We start from the raw sequence: 20,572 nt of genomic DNA, 5'->3' as shown, positions 1-20,572 counted from the left end.
TGGAGTATATGCTGGTTGACTCTCCACTATGAAGTAACCCTACACATACTACTTACCAACAGGAAATCATGTACTGATTGTGTACGACGGAGTGGTCCTGTCAGGAATTAATCATGGATTATACAAATATAGTTTATATGATCTATGTAAGTGTTTTGATAGTTACTTTAGCTGGTGGACAAACTTGTAAACAATGTTTCAACTGCCATTTACCGTCTTGTTTTTGTAGTACATTCAAACACCCAATGAACCGGAGTGACATTCCACAAATGGTGTATTTTGGATTTGATGGAGCCTTGAATTCATTTTCTGCAAAATCTTACGACGTTCTGTTCAGGCGTGAGCGCATTAACCCTAACGACTGTCCAATTAGTGCTACTTTGTTCATTACCCATAATTCCACGGACCATGATCTCTCTAAAAAGTACTATGAACTTGGCTTTGAACTAGCGGTATCGGACGCAGCAAATACAATATATGATTTGGGATTTAACATTATGAATGAGGTGATGATCCATAAGACAATTATGTCGAAACACATTGGGATACCTCTGTCAGATATAGCAGGTTGGAGGAGCCCAATGTTAAGAGCAATGGGCGACCTGCAGTTTCTCGCTTTGCAGAAATCACACTACATCTATGACAGTTCTATGATATATACGAAAAATCACATTAATGATAGTGACGTCTGGCCGTTTACTTTAGACTATGGGTGGCCGTACAGGTCCTCGTGTTCGTCTAGATGCCCGGAAGATCAATACCATGGCCTTTGGGCGATTCCCGTGAACTCCATGATTCTTGACGGAAAATCATGTATGTATGCGGATAGTTGTGAAGAAAAGCTCTCCAACGTTAACGCAACTTTCAAATACTTGATGGACAATTTCCACAGCCATTACTATGGCAACAGGTCACCGTTCGGAATCAACATCCATTCAAATGACTTTGTTGACGACCATAAGGAGGAGTTAGATTTGTTTATTAATGAGATACTCAAGTACGGCGATGTCTATATCGTCAACATTAAACAAATGATTGAATGGATGAGGCACCCTACCAAACTCTCGGACATCCGGGCTTTCGTACCGTGGTGTACGTCAGATGTGGAAGGAAATGAAAGGGAAACGATAAAGAACATGTCTAACGGTCTAACACTTGCAGAGAAGGCATTGTTAGATATATTGGTGCTTGTTTCAAGTGTCGGTATCTTGTATACTCTTTCAATAATGATGGAGAGATTGCATCTCGTCTTAGGAAAAAAGCAATATCGTCCTTTGTATGAGGAAATTCCTCTTAACCAAGACTCCTATATCTGACTGTTATCTAGATATATTTCAGCTGTAACTTAATAATCATATGTTTGTACATATAACATATATATATATATATATATATATATGTTTACTGTCATATATATATATATATATATATATATATATATATATATATTTGTTTCAATACACGATGAATTACCTGTCTTTTAATAAATAATGAATATGTCTGCGTATTTTTACTGACTTAAAATAATTGACAAAAAAGTGACAAATAATTGCTCCACTTAATCAGTTATTATGAAAAATACCCGAAGCATAATACATCATGTACATATGCGAAATGATGCACGTGTAAAAATACAACCTTTTTTCTCTGAATACAGCAGTAATATAGATGGCAGGTTTATTCAAACAGTGACGTCACCAGTTGAGGGAACTTGGATACGAATGACACGAACGTACAAATAAATGATCCTAGAAAATTATTAACGACAATAGGTACAACAGTTTCTGTGTCAGAATTTCGCATCAAATGAACTTCGGATTGATAACCATCTATTCCAAGATCGCTATTTACTCTTGGATTTTTTATTACTTATATATTTCTTGTTACCAATAATATTGGACATTGAATGGGACATGTAGGTTATAGAGACAGGACCAGTAACAAGACATAAACACACTGGGGTCTTTTATGAAGGCGTCACATTACCACATGGTATTAATGATGATTGTCAATAATGTGGTATAGCGTTTTATACTTCATTCTCTTGTAATCATTATCCTGGTTAACGTCCTGAATAACTTTCTTTGAACTCACGACATTGTCATAATCGTTAAATATATAGCGAACATCCTCTAAATCGCTGGTAATGGTGTATCTTGTCTATATATTTGATGTTAGCTGACAAATTCCGACATGATGGCTACATCACGATGTGTAAAATTGTTTACCGGTACATGTATGTATTTACATTGTTAAAGACAAATTGAAAGGTTCACCCCATCGTTCAAAATACAAATATTTATACAGTATAAGAATCAAAAACAAGTAAATAACAAAATAAACAAAAACATGGTTATTGTGTAACGAGAGCGGAGGCTAATGCTAGTGAGATTGACCAAGCGTTCAGAAAGGTTTAGCGTCTTATGCTCCAAGGATAACACCCGCCATGTAAATCTTGGTCAATCCAAGAAAGTCAACAAACGAAACAAGTTTAACAATTATGAAAAACCACCAAGTATACCAATACCATGAAACACATCTTACTTCCAAACATGTTTGTGTCCATAAACTGTCTCAACATGCATCGTGGCCTACATATTCCGTCAGTTATCGACACTTTTCATGGAAATCGTGATATATGGAACAAGTCCATATATATCTAAAAGACTGCAATAGGAATCTATGGTAGATATCGTCTTAAAATATATTTAAGGGCTTGTTTTCAATCTCTTGATTTTCGTGAAACATGTCTACAGCTGTTGTGGATGCACAATTGTACTTATAAGAATCACAGGATTCTAGAATCTAGTATGTAGTAGATATTTTCATGACTTTATATAGATCATCTAATTGTCTATAACCTGAAACATTTCTAGCAAAACAAATCAACTTGTGGTATTTTTAGAAATTAAGATTAGATAAGAAGTAGGTTTCCTTTGCAGAAGAATACAAAGAAATTAAATTCAGGACTCATTCAGCAGCTGGAGCGGTATCAAAAAGGAAGTACACTAAGGTCCAAATCTCATACCATTACTTTTCAACATCCTCTCGTACCAACACTTCCTAACATCCTTATCAACAACATTTTATTCTTAGTAACATTACAAACTTTATAATTATGCTAACGAGAATAGCTTACGTTAGCTCAACAACAGATTTAACTGACATGTGCTGTGGAACAAGACACAAAACATCTCACACACTGATTCAACATAAATAAAATTAAATTAGATTTCAATTATTTGACGTAAGGGGAAACACGATAAAAATAATGTCCTTCAAAATACCTGATAACTCCTGATTAGGTGTATTACTTAGCTTTAATTCGATCACCACATCCAACCTATATTTAGAAAATCCTTCTAGCATCAGTATACTGTATAAAAACAAAAACAAAAAATATATAAATCAAAACACGTCTTTACAAACCCAATGAAAATCACAATTTTTCACATGAACATACTCTCAAACTTCAATTATTTCTGGTTACTCAAAACAAATATAAATTAGAGAAAACTGAGTACAGGACTTTTTTTTATTTATATACAATAAATTCTCAAGCTAAGAACTTTTGGCCGAGCATATACACCAGCTTTTATTTTTTTCCAAAATAATACACAAAGTTACACCGCCATGTCAACACAATATTGGTTAACCTTAAACTGAAAACTACGGCTTCCAAATAATTTAGATATGTATACGTAATTGCGGTTGGTATATCAGTAAGTTCGTCAAGGAGATATACACTATTCGCGTAATACACATTAATTGATAAGGTTAATGATTTGTTAAAACGATTGAACTTGTCTTAAACAAATGACTTAAGTATCATTAACTGAACAACTTGCAAAATTTTAAAAGCGAATATGTGGATTGTCCTTTTTTATCCGTTATGTATCAAGTTTGGTAAGATGACAAAATTACTGTCATTTCTTAGAATATGAATATTCTACTGGTTACGATTGAAATTGTTTTCGTGAGGCGACGAGAGAAGGTAAAGAATTCTATCATCCGATCTCGGATGAATATCCAAGTTCTATTCCTTCTGGGGACTCTGGGAACAGAGGTCACGAACCGTCCTGTGACGTCATGGATGTGTCCTTGACAAGATATTAGACCACGATTACTTAACACAGCATGAGGTGGAGCTCCTGAACGTTATTCAGGGAGATAGCCGTCAGCCTTAAATTGTCCTTGGCTGTTAACGGGACAATAAATCCAGCAAGCAAATAAAACGCGAGGCGATAAAACGTCTATTACGAACGAAGCGAACGCTCGCACGAAAAACTAGTTCGACAATCATAATTGTTTACAAGTTGAATTGAACTAAAGCCTCATCTACATCACGAGAAGCGGAATCAACAGCTCGATCTAAAAGGCGATGAATCATCAATGCCATTGTATTGCTTGGTGACCCTGAATATCCGTTGAAATCATGATTGATGAAACCATACTGTAACAGGGTCATTCTCATGCCAGTTCAAACAGCATTTGTCTATCGTAATATGATGGCATGAATGACCATTGAAAATCCACGTGGACGCCTGAAGGCGCTTGTAGAATAAAATCGATGTTAACGTATAATTTCTATGTACTGTTATTGCAACCTCTGTTATTCTGTGTAAAAATTGCGAAATACACAAGGGCGACAACAAGGATGAGCTGTGAGAGGACGTCGCCGATGAAGACAATGAGAATGACGGTCACGTGGACGATGGTGACTAAGAAAACAAATTGTTTGAAGGATTCAGATGACATTGCAGCTTCATTGGTAAATAATCAGCGTACATATATGCTTTGACTTACGCCCAGTTCATTTTTACTTGGTTCAATTATAAAAATTTACTTCATCGGTCAATACTATTTCTACTAGAGTATTGAACAATTGCTTACTTCCGGGTAGACATTCTTTGTAACGTCATTTGTTTCCACAAGTTAAATAATTCTTGACAGAAACACACAGGTGTGCAAATCTTGGTGACCCTTGATATGTCCAGGTGCAAAGAGGTATGGGTGGTTTATCTTAACGGAGCACCTATTTAAGTCCATTGGTTTGTATATTGAACATATACAAACCAAGACAATGGACTTCAATAGTTGCTTCGGCAAGTCCGTTTTAATGTCTTGAAACTCGATATACAACATTCAACAATCAGAATATGTATTTCACATTGTTCGGAGTTCGACATTCATCATTCCGGATTCGACTATAGTGCAGCTCGACATTTAAGGGCTGCAAAAAAAACAAAATTTTAAAAAGATCACTTTAACATAAGTAACCAAAACGTACGTTTTATTTAAACATGTAATTCAACATTGAACTTGTACACTGTAACTGCCATTTTATGGGGAATTAATCCATGTAGACAAAAGATTCATCATGATGATTTCCTAAGACGTTCACTTGACAATTTCCATGAAGCCAAAAGTGTCTTCAGTTCCTCGGTCTGTGGAGGGGAGAGGAGTTCTTTGTCTACACGTTTAACCATGCTGGTGGGTGTACAACCTATGGTAGCTTGCTTACATATATTCACGGCACACACGAATCCATCAGACAAGCGTACAAACTGTTGCTCGATATAGAATGCCTTTTCGTCCCAGTGAATAAACTGAAATTAAAAGTAGAGAGAGAATATGAATACAGTTGTCTGTTTCATTTCTAGCTCAAGAGACATCTGTATTCAATATTAATCAGATACACTGTAACTGCCATTTTACGGGCAATGCATCACATTTGTTCCATGCAGACAAAATATTCATCATGACTATTTCCTTCACTTGACAATTACCAAGAGGCTAAAAGTGATTTTATATGTACTATCGACACGATTCAATAATTCAACCATATAATTCACACATGATTTATTCATAAAAAAAATTCAGCTTTATTGTGCAGGAAATATTTCAGGAACGTTAATGTGTATTGTACGTCCATGAATATAGAGTTGTGAGAGCAACAAATACAAATAGTTAACCGGGAAATGAACTAAACACTTTAAATTGTGAGCGCGCAAAGTGATATAAATGTATGCTTTGATATAACAACCGTCACCCTAGAGACAACTCGGTTTCGTGTGAGACTCATCCTAGATGTTACTCGGAATTTTGTGTGTGAGACTTACACTAGAGACAACTCGATATCGTGTGAGACTCACCCTACAGACAACTCGGTTTCGTGTGAAATACCTTGAGACAACTCAGTATCCTGTTAAACTCACATTAAAGACAATTCAGTATCGTTTGAGATTTGTCCTGGAGACAATCGGTATCCAATGAAACTCACCCTAGAGACAATTCGGTATCTTGTGAACAGATGCAGGGACTTCCGGAAGCGGATGTTGGTGGCAGCGTTGGTGACGTGGAACCTCTGACCAATCGTCTGCACCACGCCACTTTCCAGCCATAGCTTAGTTTGTGCCAGGTCACATTCACGTAAATACCGTGAATTGTTCATATGAAACATGGCGTCCAGGTCTGTTGTCAGGACGATACCTGTAACATGCACAAGAACTTAAGTTTGTCATATATTGATACTTAGTATTTGAACAAAATTTAGATTTGTTAAGACTTGAACTTTCTGATTTCATTGCTGTTGAAAAAAACTCAACCGCTGTTTCAGTTAAGCATTAGACTACCACTAACTGTTTCAGATGGATTCCAACCACCATCAGGTCAGCTGTGGTAATTAATCACTGCACGCTGTAATATGGTCTTCAATAAGACTCATCTCGTCTGCACCATAACCTGCATTTCTCCCAAACTTCTGTTACACTCTCTGGGTCATCTCCCATGATTGTGCAAGGGACCCTCTGGAACTGATCTCTACGGAGGGCAAGAAGGTGCTCTATGCCTTCTGTCTGCACTGCTCTGCAAGCTCTCGATATTTGGCAGCACATATGTCTCATGTGTCCTTTCCCCCGACGGAACTGTCAGCTCCACCAGGATGATTTTCTGACCATATCACAAAGTCTGGTCTCAGTATGGTAGTACAACATCAGGAAAGAAAAGACGTTTGTTGGTTCTGCTCTTATTTCCCTAATTGGTGCTAGGCTTTGCAAGTTCATGTCACATGATGTAGTTGGGTGCGGCTTTTCTTCCGCTCTCACAGACTGTACGTGGGTTTCGTTACTGGCCTCGTCCGTCACCCGCCGCTGTCTCCAGAAAGAAAACAAGGCCGTAAGAACCTGTCCTTAAAGAAATATGTATCTTCCCTGCTAGAGTGCTACTCTAGAGCTGGGTAGGAGGTGTGCTAGTGTTTCTGTTCCACCACACCGGGCACAGTCTGGATATTCCAAGAGTCTCCATCTTCAGTAATTATTTGTTAATGGTAGTGTGTCAAACACCAACCCGACGATGAAAGAGATTCTTACTGGTTCCATTTTCCACTGGTCAACCCATTTGATCTTGAGCTCAGGAAGATCCCATCGAGTCCCCGATCCACGCTGTTTTATATACGTGCAATAGCTCACGTGTGCCACTTACAATGCTGCCTATTCTTTTCCTGCCTTCCGCTTTGCACCACTGCTGAAAACTAACACAGGAGTTCCCTACGATGTCCTGCATCTACATGACGATTCGTTATATCAAATACCCCAAATAATATAAATATAAAATATGTTTCAAATTCGACAAAAGAGGAATATCACCATTTCATCAAAATATATCTGTATTACTATATTATGTTACACAGACATTTCATAATTTGCCTTGAGGTACTGGTTATTGACCATGTGTCCCCATAGATAACAGTTTAACACAGAAGTCTGCCAAAAGAACCAAGAGGAAATATGTTTACTATACCATGTAAAGACATAAAACATGCTTTATTACATAATAATACTCATAAAAAATTTCCTTCAAATTTGCTTCATTGAGTGTTTTTTGTTGACAAACTCCTTATTGAACACTGACAAGTTTACTTTACTATGCTATCCTGCTTTATAGTGTTTCGCAGGCACTTCCGCGAGTAACGCCAAAAAGATTCGAGACGAGTGTCACAAAATCTCAAAGGAAATGAAAATAAATTCGAGATTCTTTTTATCACATAACACTTTTGATTTAACATGTCCGTTGATTTAAAACAAATTGTCCACAAAAAGTAAAACCTTACCGTCCATCGTACAAGGGTCAAGCACATTGGTCTTCACAAATTGTCGTCTGACGATCGAGAAGATGACGACGAAAATGAGGCGAACGATGTAATTAACATCGAAAAGGTAATACACGAGGAGAAGGATGGAAATGGCGGCGAACATCTTACCTGTAAAAGGATTGACTACAAATGATGTAAGAAGCACTGAAGGCGAGACGTACGGTAACAACAACTTCTATACATCAAAGCTAGTGTCATTCGATAAAATAATACGGAAATATGAATACACTGGTGCTGTTAACGTGAATGTAATATCACAATGTCAGTTTTAAGAACAAATTACCATTGTGATCCGATAATTTAGTGCCGTCCTCTGGCTTCACGTTGGAACCTTCCGGTATGTATCCGTTGATCGTGGCAGAACGAGGTAATTGCCGCCATCAGATTACATTATCGTGTCTTCTCTCTTAATTACTTTTACAAGAGCTTCGTGTATATCGTGATAGCATGTCATCACCATTTTGTCAAAGCCTTAAGTAAATGGGTTTAATAAGGCAATAACATTATACAAATGTGATCCTTCAGAAAGTACATGGCGTTTATATAGATGGAGAGCAAAAATATGTCCATATATACATACCAACATAGGGAAAACATCAGAATACTTTGAAAAGTTATAATAAAAATAAAATATATCTTGAATTATTAAAAGCTTGTACGATTGGGAAAAAAACTGTAAACTTTGATTTCGTTACACTTTAATGGTCAGCACATGTTTTTCGGGGTTTCTAAGCAAGACAACACATATGTATTACTTGAATTTGGGGGCCTGTAAAATAATCCTACAATGATTTGTCTATTATGACACATCACTTCCGCCCAAAATGCATTCAAGAGTAGCTGTTTCAAACTCTCGTTTGCGACAAGCTGTAATTATATCAGAAAAGTAAACAAGAACACCACCACCGTGAGCATTTCTATCTTTACGCATCAATAAAGAATAACCAGGAATAGTCAAGGACCCATTTTCAACATTGTTATCAAGATGTGTCTCTGTGAGGCACAAAATATCAAAGTCACTTAGAATGGAATCGAGAAAAGTACATTTATTTCTTATGATTCTGACGTAAAAGTGCAGTATGCTCACGTCAAAGTTACTAAGGTTGACAGGACCAGGATTCCGTTCAATATCTCCACTAAGAATGCATGTAGAAGATAGTGTACAATTTGAAAGAACACCTTGGAACATGCAGATAAAACGCATATTTCTCTAAGTAAAAACAATCGTTATTTCATACATTGAACAACATGGCATTTGTAAATCAAAATCGTGTCTGACAACAAAAGGCATAAAGTATGGCAACATAACTTTATTTCAATATTTAATTTTATTCTTTGTATACTCGATGTAAATAATCTAGCTGATCCCGCCACACACACACACACATCCTTACACATACGCACTCCGATTAGAAAAAGAAATCATAATATCACAGTCTCTTAAGTTAAGATATCCAACAATTAGATCACCATGGAATAAAGTTTTAAAATAATGTAAAATTAGAGATGTAAAAATAACCTGAAAACACGTGTATAATATTACGCTTTAAAAGTAACTATAACTATAGATAAAACGATAATTTCATTTTCCCTACCAATGCGTTTGCCAACTATAAGACTCCGGTCTATTAAGCATCTCTCGCTAACTTGATATTTGATATTTGTTTAAACTGCGAAAATTTCATAAGATAAAATTAAGCTTATTCAACTTCTTGAAAAAAATTCTAGTGTATCGTATGCAAATTACTACTGGTATTTCATGTTCTTTATTTCATTTTTTTTTTCAATATGGGAAAATCTGAAAATTGTTGAATTTCGGGGTAATTGCATCTCACCTGGCGAATTTTTACCTCAATATCGACTGATTTTGATTCTTAATCGGTCGTCTCCTTAGCTGCAGCAAGTCCTTAGCATCACTGACAAGCCCTAGAAGGACAAAACAGCTGCATGATGAGGGTTAATTCATTACTGTAGCTAAATGTAAATATGTAAAGCGTCGGTTCACTTCAGAGTCTTTGTACATGTGCTTTGGTCTATCTATTTAGATGTTAAAGTTTACCAATAGTATTAGAACTATACTTCGTTCTCACGTAAACAATACAGGTTTCATTATTTCGGTGTGTACAGCACGACCTATTTGTCTAAAATTTGTAAGTATACATAAATTGCACACAAATGTATCGTATAATATTCTTTTATATGTATCAATAGTTGAATATTTGAGATAAATTCAGGGTGTACAGATATATCGATTCCTAAAATCTTACTTTTTCTATGCCTTGCGAATCAGAATGTTGTTAAATGATATTTCGACGAGAATACTCAAATTGATAACATTTTTAAAAAGAAAAGCACGACAGGAGAAATGATATATAAGACTGAATGTCAGAGATTCCATCTGTTTTAGAGAACAAGTCTATCCTTTATCAGAATTCATTGCATAGATCTGTAGTCCGAGTCAAACGTTTTCTTCATCAGAAGTACGCCATTACAACTTCTTCGTCAGAAATAAGTGTACAAGCTTGTTGTTCATGTCTCATTTTTTCTTCATCAGAAGTGATTTTAAAAGTCTCTAATCCAAGTCATTGTAACTTCATCATCAGAAGTCCAGTACAACATTTATCAGATCTATGTGTACACATCTGCCTTCCACACCAGTAGAACATTTATCAGATATAAGTGTACACGTCTGCCTTCCACACCAGTAGAACATTTATCAGATATAAGTGTACACGTCTGCCTTCCACACCAGTAGAACGTTTATCAGATATAAGTGTACACAGATATAAGTGTACACTTGCCACACCAGTAGAACGTTTATCAGATATAAGTGTACACGTCTGCCTTCCACACCAGTAGAACGTTTATCAGATATAAGTGTACACGTGTGCCTTCCACACCAGTAGAACGTTTATCAGATATAAGTGTACACGTGTGCCTTCCACACCAGTAGAACGTTTATCAGATATAAGTGTACACGTCTGCCTTCCACACCAGTAGAACGTTTATCAGATATAAGTGTACACGTGTGCCTTCCACACCAGTAGAACGTTTATCAGATATAAGTGTACACGTCTGCCTTCCACACCAGTAGAACGTTTATCAGATATAAGTGTACACGTGTGCCTTCCACACCAGTAGAACGTTTATCAGATATAAGTGTACACGTCTGCCTTCCACACCAGTAGAACATTTATCAGATATAAGTGTACACGTGTGCCTTCCACACCAGTAGAACGTTTATCAGATATAAGTGTACACGTGTGCCTTCCACACCAGTAGAACATTTATCAGATATATGTGTACACGTGTGCCTTCCACACCAGTAGAACGTTTATCAGATATAAGTGTACACGTGTGCCTTCCACACCAGTAGAACATTTATCAGATATATGTGTACACGTGTGCCTTCCACACCAGTAGAACTTTTATCAGATATATGTGTACACGTGTGCCTTCCACACCAGTAGAACGTTTATCAGATATATCAGATATATAAGTGTACACGTGTGCCTTCCACACCAGTAGAACATTTATCAGATATAAGTGTACACGTCTGCCTTCCACACCAGTAGAACGTTTATCAGATATAAGTGTACACGTGTGCCTTCCACACCAGTAGAACATTTATCAGATAATGTGTACACGTGTGCCTTCCACACCAGTAGAACATTTATCAGATGTAAGTGTACACGTCTGCCTTCCACACCAGTAGAACATTTATCAGATAATGTGTACACGTGTGCCTTCCACACCAGTAGAACGTTTATCAGATATAAGTGTACACGTGTGCCTTTCACACCAGTAGAACGTTTATCAGATATAAGTGTACACGTGTGCCTTCCACACCAGTAGAACGTTTATCAGATGTGTACACGTGTGCCTTCCACACCAGTAGAACGTTTATCAGATATAAGTGTACACGTGTGCCTTCCACACCAGTAGAACGTTTATCAGATATAAGTGTACACGTGTGCCTTTCACACCAGTAGAACATTTATCAGATAATGTGTACACGTGTGCCTTCCACACCAGTAGAACATTTATCAAATGTGTACACGTCTGCCTTCCACACCGTTAGAACTTTTGTTCCTCCGTCAGTTCCATATATTGTCCACTGTTAAGCGTCTCATTGATTGCTGCATCGCTATCACTTCCCATTTCCAGCTTGAACACCCTAATGACGATATAAATCTCATATCAAGTTTTCATTCTTAATTTTCTGATATCTTTAGAATATGTAAAGTTAAACGATATATGCCTTACAACACACATTTTATAATCATATATCAGGGCTATATATCTACTTAAATCTGTATCTTAATAAGACTACATATATATTATATGTACAATTTAAACCGTCAATTTGTAATCGTTCTTTATCCCAGTTTTACAATTGCATATGGTAACAATTTTAATCACTTACTTTTTCCAACAGAAGAACAATCCGATAGCCGCCAAGAACAATGACAGTGGTATTAAGATGAGACACAGCGCTAAGGTATCTATTACAAAGAAATATCAATAATGACACAACAATCATTGCTTTTGACTTGTTAGTTTTAGATATACGTACTATTAATATGAAATAGACACTGCGTAAGAGTGAGTGAAATCAAACGTCGTTTTGACGCTCAGTCGGTAATGCATACAGTGGCTAGCGATGATAAATCTGCGCTTTAAACAGGTAATTATATGATCAGATAATTCTATGAGCTTTGATATGTGTGTTTATTACTTTAAACTTTTACTATGTTTCGATTTCTACATGGATGATTCATTGATTATTTAGTATGTTAGAATACTTTTTAACCAATAGATAGGTTGCAAGTTAGCGGTTCATTTGCAGAAAGTGTCGGCGGGACAGCTGATCAAGGCTGATCACATATGCAATTTTCTGGTTTCCACACACAACACCATAAAACACTATCTACGCTAGTTGTAAATTCTTAAATCGATTTCAACGATATCTTTTAAAAATATGGATATGTTTCGTGTGTTATGATATATATATATCATCTTCACAGTCAGAATGGTCGGTTTAGAATTAGAATGATTTTTTCCGGTAAATTACATGCTGTAATGACATATCGCAGTTATCCCCCTTTATCGAGTTATACATACTGTTGGAAACTGAAGAGTCACTTTTGTAATTATCATCCACAACATGCAAGCCGTTAATACCTGCCGGACACAGTGAAGAGGTTGTTCCTGAAGATTAAGACATACCGGTTATGTTTATATATTTTCATTTTCCTGATCATATCCTCATTTACGACTACTATCAAAACAACATGTCGATTGAATGGACAGACTTCTATATGTAGCATTCGAAACATGTTGATATCATACCAATATTTTTTCTTAAATTTGTAATATAATATTTTTCTATTTTGAATTATATTCTAAAGACTAAAATTCCCATATTATGGAAGATCCTTACAAGTTTACGTTTGTATCACAAACGAAAAATGAACAAGCTATTGGTAGAAACTTCTTATTCCTAAACCAATATTGACGTAAACATATAACACTTACCGTTCTGTTGTAATGGTGTAACGTACAGTAGTTTAAGCATGGAACAATAGGGTGTCCGAATCACCTGGCTGAAGGCTTCATACTGAGTGCCGTCTTTATGCACTCGATAAATATATCTATGGAATGAAAGGTACGAAGCAATGTAGGTAAACGAGACTTAATTTGATAAGCATTTGGTGAAAAAGTAGACAGAAAAGAGGCTAAAAGTCTCCCCGTTAACAGCTATACAATTGTAGAAGCCAATATCAGTTTCAATTAAAAAAATAATATATTCAGAAAGTGAGATAATGACTGAAAAACAAGCTGAATAACGATAAATTAATAATTCATATAGATTATATGCATACATATATTTATACTAGCAAAATCGAATATATTAAACCTTTTGTATAAAAGGATGATTCGTGGACGTAAATGTGATGTCAACCCTAAGATCTTCCATTAAAATTGAACGGTTATTAAAAAGATTTTTTTAAAAATAAAGACAAAGTCTTTCAGTACACGTTCAAATTTATAGCAAAAAATAAAATTGAGTGATGAATATTGCATTAAATTTTGCCACATAGCTTTTAATGTTTGTATAACTCGTCAAACATTATCTTGTCCTAATGTTTAGAAATCTCAAAGGTCGTTTGGAAGATCAGGAAATCAACACCTTCCAAAAGAGATGCTGAGATATAAATAGGATTAAATCAACTATACACATAATGCATATTTTTATATTAATTAGAAAGTATATCAATACAGATATATCAAAACTTAAAGAAAACGAGGGCCACCATTAAATATAATCTCATTTTGTATACCTGTGACCTACATTTGGATACATGAGCTATTTATAGGTTACCGTTCAGAGTTTAGCACTGAAAATCATATATTTTATCAAACAGTTAAGGTAAATGAAAAACGAAAATAACGACATGTCGACGGAATATTAATTCAAACTCATATTCGATGCATCAGAATCTAAATTGTATGAAAAAATAAATAATCACACGGAGAATGTTCTGGGGGTATAAGTCCAGGTGTTCCGAAAGAGTAAATTTATGAAAATACAGACTTGTTATTAAATGACTACTGGTGACGATGTCTTGAACCGAGCCACCATGGAAATAAGTAAATAAATTCTTTCTATACTAACGTATCACAATTTTGGGTTGCAGGGCCTTGGTTACAATAATTTAAAGTGAAGTACAGATGACCTCCTGCTGCGGCCAAACCCTGAACAGCCTGGTTATCCTTTTTGGAAATGGTGAATAGCTTTTTGACGTCATGATATGTTCGACTTATCCTCCAAATGACATTTCCACGTATTGCATAAATATGGGTATCTACAAAAATACAACGTAAAAGAAAGTGAAACGTATTTCTTTATCAAAAAGTGTTATAATAATGTTTTCTTTTTTTACTGAAAACTAGGTTTTTGAAAATTACAAATACTTATGAAATATTATAATAATAACAGTATTTCATGACATATCTAAAAATGCAGATTGTAATGCTGGTAATGTCACATTCCGAAATGAGAACAAAGTAAACAACAAAGGAACCACAAAGCAAACTGATGAGCATCGAACACGTTCATCTTCATATGCACAAGGAAATAAAATATTTCTCAAGGAGATCATATATCAATTATATTAATACATCTATGATCAATATTCCATCATATTTGAAAAGTCAACCGATCTTGACAATTCTATATACTTTCCATTGATGTATTACAAAATATCGGTTCACAAATGTGATAAAAAGATACTTTATTTTGTACATATATATAAACTCGCTTGATTTAAAGGAGGCGGTTCGTTAGACTACTGCCACAACGTTAAAGAATAACTTAAAACGCATTTCTAACTTCACCACCTAACAGTTATAGTTAAGATATAAACTATTGAAGTTTCTAATGGGACAAACATCAACACGTGATGTTTTTTGTATTTTTATTTCATGGTATAATTTGAGTTAGATCACAGTCTGGTTTATCAATATAATCAAAAAGAAAGAATTAGAGACTTTAGATATTTCTTACATGAAATATATACCTCATCTCAATTTCTATGCCCAAGACAATTCTACTGGAGCTATGAAATAATATTTATATTATTAACACCTCTTTAAGTATAAACCTACAGATATATACGAGGATTTACCGTCAAATGTGATTCCATTACTACTGGCGGAATTGTTGAGAAGCATCTGTGTTCCTGTACCGTTATAGCTGCACTGGTATACACCTTTATCAGATCCCAGAAATAATACCCTGTAAATGCAAAACACATACTCTTTAGTTCTCTTTTTCAGAAAGCTGATATTTACTCCCTAAGGGCATGAAACCAACAGTAAAGGCGAACAACACGATACTGGTGTAAGGTTTATACGTGTACTTTATATGCACTGGTTAGACTGAACATTTCTGTATATAAACTGATATTTTAATCTAAATATTCACATTGATTAAGATTTTATTTATATATTTACATTTTTATTGACTATGCGTAGTTTAGAGACAGAACGGAGGTGTTCATAAATAAATATAATTAAAATTAAACAATAATTCTCGCAATGTACCCATATAAATATCAATAATAGTAAAGCAAAAATATGAATAATGACATTAAATTAAAATCTAAACTAGCACTAGTTATACATGTACACTGTTTTCGTATTTTTCATACTGATCTAAAGAGAATGAAACATAACGATACGTTATTAAAACATCATAGGACAGCCCACCGGTCGTTATCACTATAAATGATAACATACTTAATTAAAGGTGTCGTATTGTACAATTCCGAAGGAACGGGAGTTAATCTCCTTACTGATTGATTCACCTCGTTTGATATGAAAAATGCATATTTTTCTCGATGAATTTACTTGTGAAATGTGCTTGCCAGTAATATATCTACAACGATGATATGCATTATAAACTAGTGATATTGAGATATTTACATATGGATATAGGCTGTTCGAAGGTTAAGAACGGAATGATATAATTTATTATATATTCAGAGTTTTAAATATATATGTAAAAACTTGTTGAAGACAATGCGTGTTATTTCGATTATATATTGAATGTGACTTCTTATTTGTGATTAATTGATTCAGTGATTTAATTGATTGACTTTCTATTAACAGAACAAACATTACCCAGTCGCCGGGTCCGTGGCCATATGTGTTACATTTTGGGAGAAGTCGATCAGACGTGGGTTCTGAGCCTGTGTTCCGTCGGTCACGTCCAATTGCAACCGTTTGATACTAGGCCCAAACCATTGGGAAGACACAAAAATATATCTCCTACAGTCGTCAATAGCTAATGCATTGGGATAGTTTGCTGAAATATAAGTACTTCTTAAGTAAGCCACGATGAATTCGATGCCTTTGGCAAAAGTGATATATAAAACTTTATATGATACAAGATAAAAATTACATGATTAGGTAACCAAGTGGATTCAAATAAGTAAAATCTTCATTGTGGACTTTCACATTTCCTGTACATTTCTACAGTCGTAAAGCGATTGTTTCGTTCGATGAATTAATTTTTATGTTTCTGTCGCTCTGAAATATTTCCTACGTAAGACCAATGCTATAATTATTTATTGATTAAATGATATGAATTTCATGAAATTATATTTGTAGGATTTATGTGATTTGCGTTTATGTTTCAAAGTAGAGTAATATTAAACAACTTGACTCGTGTATTTTTTTCAAATAGCTTTTTTTTGCACAAGTTCATATTTTGTACGAAAAATAATCATCTAAGTCTTGAACGAGACATACATATTAGAAACTAAAACTTATTATGGATTTCATTGTAAATGGCAGCTCCTATTCTATACTTATGTCCTTAGTGTGTTTTTCATATGTCTTGTTGAATAATTTCTTCATTGTTAGTCAATTTTAGATATAAAATCTTATTTCACCTAAAAACGTTTTGCACATTTTTTTTTCGTCTTTCTTTAAAAAATACTATACATGATAAAGTTTCATGTTAAAAGTCCTACAGGTACAATACCATCATAATGTTTCAATTGAAACTTATTTAAATTGGTTTGCTGTTGTCTTCGTAGAACAATATCTTTTGTTGTTCTTCAATTGGGCAAATGGAAAACAACCAAATTGTGACAGCATTGTATCAGAGCTATGTATTACACGCTCTAGACATAGCTCTTAACCGACCCCATTTGTTGATTTACATGCCTAGTGTCGTCGATGAAGCAGAAGACGTTTACTCTTCCGAAACACATGATCTTAATCTACATGCTCTTTTTCAGGCTTTTCCGTGCATATTTTCATATATTGCCCAAGTTTTAATTTGAAGTTGGGTTTGGATTATGATTTTCTTGTTTTCCCTTTTTTCTTTTTACTCAGCTTAAAAAAATAAGTGATCTCCCTGACACCGGGTATGTACAGACAATACATTTACACACCTGTATCCGCTTCCTCTTTAGAATTTGAGCCGTCCGTCTTGGTACTGTAGATATGTACCTGGTCTGTCGCACTGTAGAAGATCCGCCCTGTTTTTCTGTCATACTGTACGGAGCAAGGCTGTTGTTGGAGTATGGGAATATCCGTGTAAGTCCCTGAACTTTTATCTATTTTGTATATAACATTACCAGGTGGGCCGGACAACAGGAAAAAAGAATCTGTAAATCATACCATAATTATATAGTTATGTTCATGTTTATTATACTCTTAGGAGGGAAAACAAAAGAAACTATTAATTAATCTTTGCATACGTTGATTTGTGAAATGAAATTTTATTCTTTTTTAAATACAATATAGTCATATATTCAGCGCTATAGAATGTTATTTACAATTTCTGTATTAATAAACAAGGCTGACATTTTAAAAAGTTTTGATTAAATGACAATTTAATATAGTTCATAAAAGTAAGCTCTGATCCACTGTTTCTTAAGACGCGTTTTATTAAATTGTAAAAAAAAATCTTTGATAAAAAAATCTATGCTACTCATTACATAATGGTTAGGTATTTAAGATAATTAAGAAATTAATTCAACATAATTGGACAAACAAAATACATATAGGTGAACTGTTATTACTAACAAAGGTTGTACAATGTAATAAAAATGAATAGCAACTTTAAGTAGAAATTTGGAATGAATGAACCTGCATCAACTGTTTTGTCTTTCTCTGACTCGACATTGATGCTATGGATCTAAGAAGTTCAAATCTCGGCAGACTAAATTCCGAATTGGTCTAAATGTGTTACACATCCCTATAATGTAATTTCGTAATTTTCTATATTTGATTTTAAAAGTCAAGTGAATGTGTATATGCACACTAGTAATACATCCGTCTTTCACTTATGTGATAGCGTTTGGTTTCCAGATTGGATGTGAATTTGAGTTTCCAGATATTCCTATATCTTATCATATACCCACGTGAAGTTATACTCTGATATAATCCATATTACAACCATTGTTTAATACATGAAGTTAATTTTGTAAACACATTAATCGTATATAGCATAAACATATAGAGAGTGGCATTTTCAGTGTGAATTTGTAAAATAATGAAGAGACAAGAAACGTTAGGCCTATTTCTCTTACTTACATATCTGGCAACATTCATGTGATTTCCTACCTCGCTTTGAAGCAATTTTAACTATATGAATAGACAAGACGTAAATGTGTTCAATGTTGACTGTCCCGAGCCAAACACTCCAATGTTTATACAGCTCAACCTATAACCATGATCTCTGCACTCCCATTGTTAATAACAATGTACGTTATAAAGGTAGCTTATACTGTACAAATATTAAGGGCAAACATTGAAGCCTGACAAATTCCTTTGGAAAGTGTGATTACAAATCAGTAAATGAATTTAAAATGCACATTCTCGTGGTTATATTTAGAACTGCTCATATTAAACAAGAAAATGAATTGACAGAAAACATCCGTGACATTGTCTCTGAAAGGGATATGTGCCAAACAGTTTTTATACATCAGGCTTCGATGATTACAGCAGTAACCTCATTAGCTTATCGCTAATTTAGAGCGATATAGGTAAAATATATCACTGAGTTAAGAACACCGTTAAGTAAGCAACTGAATACATACCTTGTCCTAGCGACACGCTTATTAACGTGAAACACACCACTAAACTATCCAACATCATTAAAATGGCCACTTTTATCTGTTAAGCTCGTATTATCCAGTCTTCATGATAATTGATTGTGCCATCACAGCTGTCTACCTGTTTGTCACGTCTATGTGATTGAGTTATATTTATATACACACATACACGAACAGGTACCGGGTAGTTGGCAATAGTCTGTAGGTAGGGTATACACTTATAAACATACACTAATACACATCCCGTCATAGGTCAGTGCACAATGGCGAACATACAACGAATTAGCTATTATGTCTGGTTAGTATAACAGACTATGTTTTTCTTTGTTTCTTTTTCATGCTGACTTTGTTACCATATAATGTACACAGCCGTTATGAACCAGCTAGTTCTTTTGGTGTATGAAGTGGCATTAGAATTGTACTCTGAAATTTAGTGATATCAAGAACTTACATTATAACAACAAGGCAATACATTTGGCTCCGCATTTAAGAATTTGTATACATAAATCAAGTCATCTGTTGACCAACTTGAAGCAATGACATCGCATAGTTTCAGGAGAAAAATATTCTATTTACTTACTAGTTTCTTCAAATCCACTACCACATAGAAAAAAAAAGTAATGTTGCAAAAAAGGTAAGGGATGGTATGATATTCGTGAATTTCCGTTTTCCCATTGGCTATATACTTAATTGTTTTTTCGTTGATCATCTTCATGACATCCTAAACGGAGAGGAACATGTCATTGCCACAATGTTAACTTAGGGTTTAGGGATGGTTAAGCAA

At 34.8% G+C, this 20,572-nt stretch overlaps 3 protein-coding genes across 3 annotated transcripts; 1 reads left to right on the top strand and 2 right to left on the bottom strand.

Moving 5' to 3' along the window:
• Nucleotides 1-113: 113 nt before the first annotated feature.
• LOC132545473 (chitin deacetylase 1-like) lies at nt 114-1,316 on the top strand. The gene has a single exon (XM_060209156.1). It carries the CDS (start codon nt 114-116, stop codon nt 1,314-1,316), a length of 1,203 nt encoding a protein of 400 aa, XP_060065139.1.
• A 4,062-nt stretch (nt 1,317-5,378) lies between these two features.
• LOC132545517 (protein THEM6-like) lies at nt 5,379-8,117 on the bottom strand. The gene is made up of 3 exons (XM_060209199.1): nt 8,111-8,117; nt 6,284-6,492; nt 5,379-5,609 (listed from the first exon to the last, which is right to left on the bottom strand). The coding sequence occupies exons 1-3, from the start codon at nt 8,115-8,117 to the stop codon at nt 5,379-5,381; spliced, it is 447 nt and encodes a 148-aa protein (XP_060065182.1).
• A 4,112-nt stretch (nt 8,118-12,229) lies between these two features.
• Nucleotides 12,230-19,828, bottom strand: LOC132545515 (uncharacterized). The gene is made up of 9 exons (XM_060209198.1): nt 19,774-19,828; nt 18,121-18,336; nt 16,841-17,024; nt 15,844-15,953; nt 14,832-15,021; nt 13,691-13,806; nt 13,277-13,363; nt 12,579-12,657; nt 12,230-12,329 (listed from the first exon to the last, which is right to left on the bottom strand). The coding sequence occupies exons 1-9, from the start codon at nt 19,826-19,828 to the stop codon at nt 12,230-12,232; spliced, it is 1,137 nt and encodes a 378-aa protein (XP_060065181.1).
• Between the last annotated feature and the right edge of the window lie 744 nt (nt 19,829-20,572).

The sequence above is a fragment of the Ylistrum balloti genome, unplaced genomic scaffold, assembly GCF_031769215.1.
Source record: "Ylistrum balloti isolate Yb309-2 unplaced genomic scaffold, AGI_CSIRO_Ybal_v1 Utg369850, whole genome shotgun sequence".
Classification (NCBI taxonomy): Eukaryota; Metazoa; Mollusca; class Bivalvia; order Pectinida; family Pectinidae; genus Ylistrum; species Ylistrum balloti.
Note: the sequence above shows the minus strand (reverse complement) of the source record. Positions and strands in the feature narration are given on the sequence as shown.